At 42.8% G+C, this 11,535-nt stretch overlaps 1 protein-coding gene across 1 annotated transcript; it reads left to right on the forward strand.

Annotated features, from left to right (window-relative positions):
- Positions 1-123: 123 nt before the first annotated feature.
- KCNA4 (potassium voltage-gated channel subfamily A member 4) lies at positions 124-8,492 on the forward strand. Its single transcript, XM_004755898.3, has 2 exons — positions 124-534; positions 3,646-8,492. Exon 2 carries the CDS (start codon positions 4,422-4,424, stop codon positions 6,384-6,386), a length of 1,965 nt encoding a protein of 654 aa, XP_004755955.1. The 5' UTR covers positions 124-534; positions 3,646-4,421; the 3' UTR covers positions 6,387-8,492.
- Positions 8,493-11,535: the final 3,043 nt, after the last annotated feature.

The following is an 11,535-nucleotide window of genomic DNA, read 5'->3' on the forward strand; positions in this document are numbered from 1 at the left end:
CTGTGCCCGCCCCGCGGCGCGGGGAGGTGCCCCGGGCTACAGCCCGCTCGCCACACCCTCGGCACAGCCCTGGCCCCGCCCCCGGCCGGCGCGCGCTCCCGGCCAGGGGAGGCGTGTGCTGCTTCTGCAGCCAGCGAGAGAGGGAGAGGGATGGATATTGGAGGAGGAATTCGGGCTTAACAAGTGATCGCTGCTGTCTAGGATTTTGTTTCTTTTTCTGGGGGAACCTTGAATTCCTTTTCCGATTGAACCCTCCTGTGCTGAACTCCACAGGAACCAGAAGTCTTGGGGTCTTCCCCGGGGTAGCCCTGATCCCCACCCCTGGCTCCAGCAGCGAGGACTCTGTGCCCCCCGGCCAGGCAACAGAACTTGTTTCGTGGATATTTTGGAGCTTCCACCTGCCACACCGGAGTGATTCCTTCTACCACCCCCCAAGAACATTCTTCCCCTCCTCCAGCTGTTGCAGCTTGAGGGGGAAAGACAAACCGAGTGGGGGATTTTCTTTATATTTATTTTTCACTCCGCCCGGGAACGGTAAGTATGATACCTCTCTTATCTTTTTCCCACCGTCCTCTTTTGGTTGTTAAGAAACAGTGGACATTTGAGGGATAAATAATATCGGGAATGTGACAGAAGGGCATGAATGGAAGGCGGTTAAAAATAAACCAGGAGGTGGAAGAAGGGAGGTGCGGATGCTGCGCGGCGCTCCGGGGGGCCAACAGTTGTTATTTTCCTAACCCCAGGGATGGGGTGCGTGCGCCCTGCTTAATGTGCCCGAGCGGGAACCTAGGTCTGGAGGGGAGGGTGCGATTAAAGATGTCGTTTTCCAACGACATGGGGTTCAGATTTAGCATCGTTTTCCCTCATCCCAGACTCACCGGTTCCGTTCCTTTGGGAACAGCTGGCGAACGGGTTTGAATTGCTGCCTCTCCCAGCATTTGGATTTGCGTGCATTTTCCGAGCATTTCAGTAGCACATAGGGACTGTGTAAATGGCGTGCGTTGAAGTGTCCATTTCTCACGGTGTTGGCTTTTTGATTTTTTCAATCTCTCTCTTTTTCTCTCTCTCTCTCTGATAGGTGCAGGTACCACCCTAAGACAGTTGCAGGAATTAGCACTGAGGGATGATAACAGCCTTGTTGTTGGGGAGCAGTGGAGGAAGGCAGGGATACTTGGCTGTTGTTTGGGGGGCACAGGGATTGGGGGAATAGGTAGTCTGCAAAATCCTATTAGTTTAATGGTGTTAAAGAGGAAGGGAAATTTCTATGCAAAGGTCTCCCCCACCAAGGCTCCTGGGAGTAGTCTTGAACAGATTCCCCTACGCATTAATACCTAGGGGAGGAAGAGAGATTTTTAAGCCAGTCTTGCTGTGTGGAAGGTTTTCCTTCTCTTTCTTTTTTTTTTTCTTATTCTTTTCTTTCTTCTCCCACCTGCTCCCTCCACCACCTCCTCCTCCTCTTCTACTTCATCATCATCATCATCTTCTTCTTCTTGGTTGGGAATAGTGAGGTAACTGGTAGCCAATTAAAAAGGAAGGCAATCTGCTTTTTGTAAGGTGGGGGAGGGAGATAAACAAAAATGACCAAACCCAAATAAATAAATAAATAATTGGCTCAGGGCAAAGTGAGAGCAGGTCTACATCTCCTGCAGAGTTGATGGTGAGTTAGAAGACATGCTAATTCGTGACCTTCTGGGAGCACTTAGCTGGGAGAGGGGTGTGCATAGTATACAAGAATACAGATACTTTGGTTCTAGGGTTTTATTTAAATAGTATATTCTAGCTGCTTTGAGGGAGTTGGGGGAAGAAAATGGGCAAACTCTTAGGCTCTTTGGCCTGTGGAAGTCTTTTAAAGGTGGTGGTGGTCTGACCTTCTAGAATAAATGTAACCCCAGGGTGGTTTGATAAATAGAGATCTGGAGACATCCTGAAGGTAAACATTTCAATGTATTTCCTGTCATTAGGAGTCAGGCAAAGGAAGGGGCTTGTCATTTGAGATACCTTCAGAGGTGTATTTGGTGTCCTAATCAAGCTCACCTCTTGCCTTAGGAGATGTATGGTGGGAGGTGCTCTGTTTACCACTTCCCTGCTTTGTCACTTCATAAAACTTGGGTGGGTTTAGCCTTCTAGGCTGAAAGGGTTCAGCAAGGAGCAGCAGCAGGTGGTCAAGGGCTGAATCCCTTTAATGGCTCCAGAAAGCCATTTCTCTTGTGCTCCCCAAGTGCTTCCAGTAATAGAAACTGGTAGATGCCCTGAATTCTGACTGTCATCATCCTCCCCAATTCTCTGGGCTACTCTGCATTCTTGGAAGTCCTGTTGGACAGAGTGAATGCAAAAGCATAGGAGACAGAAGATTAGGGCAGTTCTTTTAGGTCCTGGCTGAGGAGATGAATTAGTTGGACCTAGAGAGAGCCAACTAAGAAGAAAGGCCAGGAATACCAAGTGACAGTGGAGACAGATCCGGGCTCCAAGGAAGAAGTGATCAGCAAGTGGTAGATTGGAACTAAAAGTGGGCAGAGAGAGGCAAGGGAGGCAGCGGGGTTTGGGAGACTGGAGATAATGGATTATATTATGGGGGGGGGGTGTGATAGGCTGAAAATAAAATCCATACAAACTGGGATTTAATATATAAGGAAATATTCCCTTGAAAGAAGTGTAGGAGGAAGCATTGAGGGGAACATGGAGGAACCGCAAGGAGAAAAGATGATTATCAGAGAAGTGGAAACTGGGATTAGCTCCTAGGCTGTGGGTGGTAGGGAGTGTTCTGGAGTCTGGGGAACAGAAAAACAACAACAGGGACATGCTTTAGGGAGTCAGGAAGTGCCAACCTAATATAGGCCATTGGTGTGTCTCAAAGTGTCCTAAATGTCCTTACATTCTGTCCTCCCTGTAACTGAGACTGTGGTTTAAGGACATATACGTTTGGGTGTGAGTAGATTGACAATAAAAGCTTAGGTTACAGTCGGGTTATTCAGAACTGCCAGCATTTATTGACATTCATTACGTATGTGTTATTCTATCAACATTCAGAGCCTCGTTCTGGTCCTCAGTAATTGGGATGGGGATGGGGGGGAGGATGCATTATTACCTACACTTTGAAGACGGGGTGATTGAAGCTTGTTGAAGTGGTGGAGACTGGATAAAAAAAAAACCTGGTTTTTCCAACTGCTCTGATCCTGAATCAAGACAGAGAGGGGTGGAAAGGCACTAAATTCAGAAGTATCTGATGAGTGGAAATTTTTTTAAAAAATGCCTTGAGATCAATGAATGATGGAAGCAGCTGTAAAGTGACAGCATTATTATTGTGGAATGAAAAAAGTGACACTGAGAGTTAAGACCTGGCATGAGTGAAAGGGAGAGCCAAAGGAAGAGCCATGTGGGTCGAGAGTGGAGAGAGGAAAGATAACTGAGTTGCCATGAAAATAGACTGAGCTGAAATAATAGCCAAAGAAGAAGGACAGAAGGATGATTTAGTAAGGAGATTTAACCACCTGCCCCACACTCCTTGGAAATTTGTGGTCACTTGGTGCTTTATGTGGTTTGCTTGAGGACAAGAGAAAGAAGGTGTATGGGAAGGAAACACTGTTTGCTCCTTATGATTTGATTCCTTTTATTTTTCTCCTATGCTTGTTTCCTTTCCTTTTTCAGGTGAAGTGCTTCCTCTGCATGATTTTAGCTGAAGGATGCTCTGCATTTCCTTGATTTCTATGGAGACCTCAGAGCTGGGTTTGCCCCTGCTGACACCTCATCTTGTAACTTCTCTACCTCCCAAGGTCTTTGCCCCTGTCGATAGCTTGGCATTGGCCCTGGGTCCAGGAAGCCTGTGATGAACTTGAGGGGAGCACCTGGAGAATCACCCTGATAGGCTTTGAGCAGCCATGGCTAGACGTACTTCGAGCCACGCGCTAACATGGGTCAAGCCGTCACTAGAAGGCAAGTGCTAAGACTAAAGGCTTATTTGCATTTTATTTAAATCTGATGGACTGAGCTTTGGACAATTTCCATGGCAGAAAAATATATTCCATTTTCTAGGCACAACTGCTGGCTGTCAGATACTTGCCGCCTTTGAATCTTGCGGCATCACCACCAACCACATCCTAGACGTATTTCCAAATTCGAACAGCCACCCAAAAACAGGTATTTGGGAGACCCCAGCATTTTTTGACTTGGGCTTGAGAGTGCTAGGTTGTTTATCTAGACCAGCCAAGCTCTGGAGAGCAATGTTGAATCCCTGGGAACAGAGAGCATGGGGCGTACTGATTTAAAAACAGAAAATGCAAAGTTGGACTGAAAATATCCTTAGTCTTCCAAGCAATCTGCTTAAGGGTTCCAAACTTACCTTAATTTGGTGAGAAAAGAAGCTGCCCTATTTTTCTTTCTTCTTCTTCTACAACTGGAACCAGCCATTTCCAAAAACCACCACCATGGAGGTTGCAATGGTGAGTGCGGAGAGCTCAGGGTGCAACAGTCACATGCCTTATGGTTACGCTGCCCAGGCCCGGGCCCGGGAGCGGGAGAGGCTCGCTCACTCGAGGGCCGCCGCGGCTGCCGCCGTGGCAGCCGCCACAGCTGCTGTGGAAGGCAGCGGGGGTTCCGGAGGTGGCTCTCACCACCACCACCAGTCGCGTGGGGCCTGCACCTCCCATGACCCTCAGGGTGGCCGGGGGAGTCGGAGGAGGAGGCGCCAGCGGCCTGAGAAGAAGAAAGCTCACCACCGTCAGAGCAGCTTTCCTCATTGCTCTGACCTGATGCCCAGTGGCTCTGAGGAGAAGATCCTGAGGGAGCTGAGCGAGGAAGAGGAAGAGGAGGAAGACGAGGAGGAGGAGGAAGAGGAGGGAAGGTTTTACTATAGTGAAGATGACCATGGTGATGAATGTTCCTACACGGACCTGCTGCCTCAGGATGATGGGGGCGGTGGTGGCTATAGTTCAGTCCGCTACAGCGACTGCTGTGAACGTGTGGTGATAAATGTATCAGGCCTGCGCTTTGAAACCCAGATGAAGACTCTGGCCCAGTTTCCAGAGACTTTGTTGGGAGACCCTGAGAAGAGGACTCAGTACTTTGACCCTTTGCGTAATGAGTATTTTTTTGACAGGAACAGGCCTAGCTTTGATGCCATCTTATATTATTATCAATCAGGAGGCCGCCTCAAGAGGCCAGTCAATGTCCCCTTTGATATCTTCACGGAGGAGGTGAAGTTCTACCAGTTGGGAGAAGAGGCCCTGCTCAAGTTTCGGGAGGATGAGGGCTTTGTGAGAGAGGAGGAGGACAGGGCCTTGCCAGAGAATGAATTCAAAAAGCAGATTTGGCTTCTCTTTGAGTATCCGGAGAGCTCCAGCCCAGCAAGGGGCATAGCCATCGTCTCCGTCCTGGTCATCTTAATCTCCATTGTCATTTTCTGCCTGGAAACTTTACCTGAGTTTAGGGACGACAGGGATCTCATCATGGCACTGAGTGCAGGAGGACACAGTGGGTTGTTGAATGACACTTCAGCACCCCACCTAGAGAACTCAGGGCACACCATATTCAATGACCCCTTCTTCATCGTGGAGACAGTCTGTATTGTTTGGTTTTCCTTCGAGTTTGTGGTTCGCTGCTTTGCTTGTCCCAGCCAAGCGCTCTTCTTCAAAAACATCATGAACATCATTGACATTGTCTCCATTTTGCCTTACTTCATCACGCTGGGCACTGATCTGGCCCAGCAGCAGGGGGGTGGCAACGGGCAGCAGCAGCAGGCCATGTCCTTTGCCATTCTCAGGATCATTCGTCTGGTCCGAGTATTCCGAATCTTCAAACTCTCCAGGCACTCCAAGGGCCTGCAGATCCTGGGTCACACCCTCAGAGCCAGCATGCGGGAGCTGGGCCTTCTGATCTTCTTCCTCTTCATTGGGGTCATCCTGTTTTCCAGCGCTGTGTATTTCGCGGAGGCGGATGAACCTACTACCCATTTCCAAAGCATCCCGGATGCATTTTGGTGGGCTGTGGTGACCATGACAACTGTGGGCTATGGGGACATGAAGCCCATCACTGTGGGGGGCAAGATCGTGGGGTCCCTGTGTGCCATTGCAGGTGTGTTAACCATTGCTTTGCCAGTGCCAGTGATTGTCTCTAACTTTAACTATTTCTACCACAGAGAGACTGAAAATGAGGAACAGACACAGCTGACACAGAATGCAGTCAGTTGCCCATACCTCCCTTCTAATTTGCTGAAGAAATTTCGGAGCTCTACTTCTTCTTCCCTGGGGGACAAGTCAGAGTATCTAGAGATGGAAGAAGGAGTTAAGGAATCTCTCTGTGCAAAGGAGGGGAAGTGTCAGGGAAAGGGGGACGACAGTGAGACAGATAAAAACAACTGTTCTAATGCAAAGGCTGTGGAGACCGATGTGTGAATCTTGTTCTCCACCCGCCACTACCCCCCCTCCCCAATCCCAGTATCTCCAAATATATTTATGCATAGAGAGCGCAGTTACGAAAATGAAATATGCAAACGAACCTAATGCATATAGTAGTACACCATTTAATGGTTATACGTGACATAATTGTTACCTTGTATTACATATCAAATAAATGATACATCTTGGAGAAGAGGGAGGCTAAAATAGGAGCAAATCTATCTTTATATTTTTTATTAGAATGCAAGAATTTTGCACATTAACTGGAAAAGATGTTAAAAGTAAAGATGGTTCCACGGAGAGAATGTATATGTGTGTATTTGTGTGTGTGTGTGTGTGTGTGTGTGTGTGTGTGTAAGTAAATTGTCAGCGTTGTTAGTAATTGTGCAATGATGGGAAAAGTTGGCATTTTGAAGTATTTACTATGTAAGAACTAATGAATTCAAACCGTCATTTATTAGTGCTTTGATAGCATCTCATGTCTTCGGATTCCATGGTTGTTTTTTTAAAAAATTGTAAGAATTACTGTGTAGAAAAAAAAAAAAGAAAGTGAATTATTTAATAGAATATAGGTCACAGTTTTATCTTGGATTTAATTAAAGTTTATTTTTAACTAGAAATTAACTTTTAAAAAGGCTGCGGGGTCCTTTAGAAATTGATTATATTTTATTATTAATTTTGGGAAGATATGACAGCAAATGTCTAACAATATGGAAGAAGTGAAATTGGAGAAAATGTAACAAGTTTTGTTCACAGATAACAGGACTGGAATTTGTTTTTTTCCTTTGCACTACTTCATATGCTGGAGATTGAGAGAGACTTCCTACTGTGAATGTTTACTAATGTAACAGTTCAATGACAATCATTGGAAGAATGATTTCTTAGTCTTATTTTATAGTTGTTTTCTTTGTGTGAGACTAATGGCCACGCAGATGACAGCACATGATTCCCTGTTTTTAAAATCTAAATAACTGATTTGCAAAGGGAATATGAAGTAAAATTTAGCAACTGAATCTGTTGAAATTGGACTGTTACAATGATGCTTCTGAAACCATACTATTTTAATTATTCTTCTGCCTTTTAAATCCAGAATAATTTAACCAAAGTTAATGCATGCACTGAAAGAATTCTTGAAGAAATAAGATGCCAGCAGCTACAGTGATTATGGCTTAAGAGCTTTCTATTAAATGTGCAACATAAATGCTAGATTTATTAAGTTTATTTCTTTGTGCAGCTACCTAAAGGCACAGTGTGGGGAGTCACCTCAGAATTTAGCACTCTGTTTGCTAAAACTGGTATAAGGAATAATTGTGTCAGAACATTTGGTTTCAATATCACCATCATTTTCATTTTTGTTAACGGATCTTATAACACACATAACTGTGTTTTAATTCATAACAAGGTGTTCTAGAATGTGAGGTAACAGCTAGCAATCAGACCTGCACTGTTAAGTCATAATGAGATATAAATGAGCAAATTTAACATAAGAGGCCTTATTCTCCACTGTTTCTTCAACATTTATTTTTTATAAAATGGTTATCCTGAAGTTTGAGGAAAGTATACAATGTAGCACATAATGAACTCTGACAACTGTGACTATTAAAAAAAAAAAAAATATCTAGAATAGCTTTTCTCAAGCTTTTAAGTCCCTGGTCATCATTTGATAATAACATAAATCTTCTTCAGTGATATTTGAAATTACAACTAAATCTAATGTTAGATTTACTAATGTTAGGTTTAAAAGCAAAGTTACACCCTTTTCCCCACCCCTTCCCCACCACTTATAGGAAAACACCTCTCAAGAATACCATTTGGACAATGAAAAGCAGCAAGCCGGGGAGTTGATTGAATGCTCTGACCAAAGATCTCTAGTGGACAATAGAGCGTGACAAAACAAGGAGATGCAGTCTTGTAATAAGACTTCAAAGATGGCATTTTCATATATTTTGGATATGGAGCAAAGATGTGATAAGCATTAGACTAGGAGGTAGGCTCTCTGGGTTGGGTCACTATTCATTTGAAAAAGTCACCATAAATCTCTGCACCCCAATTTTCTCATTAGTGAAGAAGAGGGCACATAATGCTTTTGTTACATCACAGAGTTGTTACGGAAAGCAAATACGAACATGTGAAAACTCTGAAATGCCGAGTTCCATGTAAATGCCTGATGTTGTGTCTAAATTGTTTAATCTTCCTTTGGGCGAAAGAGATTTAGAACCCATGAGTTACATCTGCTTTATTAGGATCTTGTAAAAATCATGGGTAATTTCTTTAATTTTGAGCTCCTTACAGGAAGTGGATATATGCAGATTCAAGATAGCCAGCCTATCATTGGATAATTACTGCAGTTTTTTTCATTTGGGAGAAAGATCCCAGGTGTGTCATGGTGTAAAAAGTTGACTCTAGGAATAAGGTACCATGTGTCTTTGGTTGTACCTAACTAGGTCAGATTCTATCTTAAAATAGTTTAAATGCTTTCCAGCATTGGATGTTTATTGAACATTCTATAATAGCAATAGTGACGATTTGGCTGTGTTTAGAAAGGAAAAGGTATTATAGTCCCACAACGTCTCCTTTTTAAATCTGAAAGTTATGATAAATTTGGCTGAGATGTATTAGATCTGATAATTCTATGAATTCAAGAAATATAGTCATTTTGAGATCCTGGGGTTTTCCTTTATCTTACATAGTTTTCTTAAAAGAGTCAAACGGTCAAGAAGTGATCACCATGGGCTTCTGAACCAAATATTGTTAGCTTATCACTTAATGTGTGTTTGTTAGTTTGTATTTTTATTTTCAAGATGCATTTATTTTAGGATGTCTGGATCTTGATTCCACACTAAGAAGAAAGCATTTAAGCCCTCAGGATTTGTATAGGGTACTTTTGTATGGAACACTTCTCTTGTAGAGAATGTGTGAAGGTAGAGAATGTGTGAAATGCAGCTGTGGATGAAAAATGTGGATAACATTTTTTTTAAGTCAAAGCCAGGCAAAGTGCTTTAGTACCATTTGTAAAATTTTATGCTGAGAACTATGCTTCCAGAGACTATTTGTAACTGATATAGGGAGCTGTCTTCTCAGAGACCACCATGCACATTTGGCTGTAAGATAAAAAAAGAAGTGGCCCATTTAGAAACTGAATTTCAGGGGTCTGGGATCCTATAGTTACGTTTCAGATCGTCATGTTACCAAAAGTACAGTATTTGAAGGCCATCCTAATCAGAGTCTTTTCAAGGGTGGATATATTGTTCTCTCTTTGCAAATGTTTGAAAAGGAAACATAACAGTTACGGAGAAGAGAGAACCTTCCTTTTAACTTCTGTGAAAGAGAGCTAGTGGGTGCCAGAGGAATGATAGCTGGTCTTGGAGTGGAGAGCGAGCTCGTTGACATTGGCATATCATTTCATCTTCTTGATTCCCAGTTGTTTTTGTTTTTGTTTAAGTGTGAAAACAGGCTGTTGAGCTACATTATCACTTGATTCCTTCCAGCACGAAAATTCTCCGACGTTGAAGGAGGTATCAGGCTAGCTTGATATTCTCTAGATAATTCAAGTCATATCAGCTTGATTTTATAGTTAAGTTGAAAGAGCAGAATAGCTTTAAAATCTCACCGTTGGGTTAAATGCAAGAACCAGGTGTTTGAGATTGAGGTTTTAGAATGTAAGCTGGATGGATAGGGTGTCTTTTGAAGCTCTTTATTCTAACAACCAAAGGGGAGGGATTCCCTTAATAAAAAAATAACTCAGTCTCCAGTTGAATACATATGGTGAAAGTTGGTAAGTAAACATTTTGATTTCTTGCTTTGTTATAGTACAGTCTTGTCAGTAAACAAAGTGTTCCGACCTGTGCTGGGGAACTCATTTTATGCTCAAACACATGTAGTATTTCACAAGTTCTACTGCTTTCCTTGTCAAATTTGTTTTAAACAGGATCGCTGAAGCTTTGTGAAAATCTTTTCATTAAGCATGTGTTGAAATAGAATCCTCTATATGAATAAGACATTTCTATGGAAAGTACTATGAGATATATATATATATATATACACACACATATATATGTATATATATATATCCATTTTCTAGAAAGTCAACATGAACCAGCAGAAAGCTATTTTTAATTACATTCAAATCATAAGCAGTAGTATCCCCACAGCCCAACAGACTCAGTAATGGTGTTCTCCGTTGTTGATTTTGAGGTTTTTGATGCGTCTTTAGCCATAACATTGCAACCATTCCTAGGTAAAGTGGGAAATACACCTAGGTTCAGTTTACCTTTTTCAGTGAACATTTGATGTGCTCATGTGCACGATGCAGACTGTAACATCCCTCTTTATATTTTTTTTTTTATTGATACAGTATAGAATGATTACGGGTTGTCATTCAGTGACAAAGGGGCCTGTTCCAGGAAATCTTCCTGACCCAAAAGTCATTCTGAATTCTGCAAGGGACATTTGGTGTGGACAAAAGGTACTTCTTGGTTTTCCTGCCTGCAAAGAAGTTTGACTCAAAGCACAGGGTCTTCCAAGCCAATGTAACTGTTACAGGTTAGAAGACAATCCTACTTTCTAGTATGGGGATCAGTATTCCTGTTTGAAAGAAGGTTGATGGAGTGATTTGTGTTCAAGATTGAAGGAAGCAGAGCTATTTTTGCAGTAAATGGGAATGTGTACTTCTGAAATGTAAATTAAGATTAGGACTGTGATAGGAGTTTTATTTCTGACTTGGTTCTCTGTTTCCATAGCAGTCCCAATTTCTTACAGTATCTTCATAAAAAAAATATGCTAATACATATCAGACCATATGGTCCAATCTGGGGTACAGAAAATATGGTTACTTTATTTATGGATAAATAAATTAATCTGAGGGCACGAGTTGGGTGCTTTGAAAAACATAGCACGTATTTAATGAGCTCTGTCTCTAAGTGAGGAGAGTCTCAAACATATCCTCTTTTAGGCCCGTTGGCAATACTAAGTGGTATCAGAATAGATGGGTCAGGCCAATGATGTGCTAAATAAGGTGTCTTGCTATTGTCTAGGAAAGGAGATTCCCACATTCACTGGTCATGGTGTTGCTGACCTGCAGTTAAGCTTTTGATTTATTTGCCATTGTTGGTGTCCTGGGAGGAGAATTTGTATCCACAGTACCAGG

The sequence above is a fragment of the Mustela putorius genome, unplaced genomic scaffold (genome assembly GCF_011764305.1).
Source record: "Mustela putorius furo isolate JIRA1106 unplaced genomic scaffold, ASM1176430v1.1 tig00003859_pilon_pilon_pilon, whole genome shotgun sequence".
NCBI classification, from domain to species: domain Eukaryota; kingdom Metazoa; phylum Chordata; class Mammalia; order Carnivora; family Mustelidae; genus Mustela; species Mustela putorius.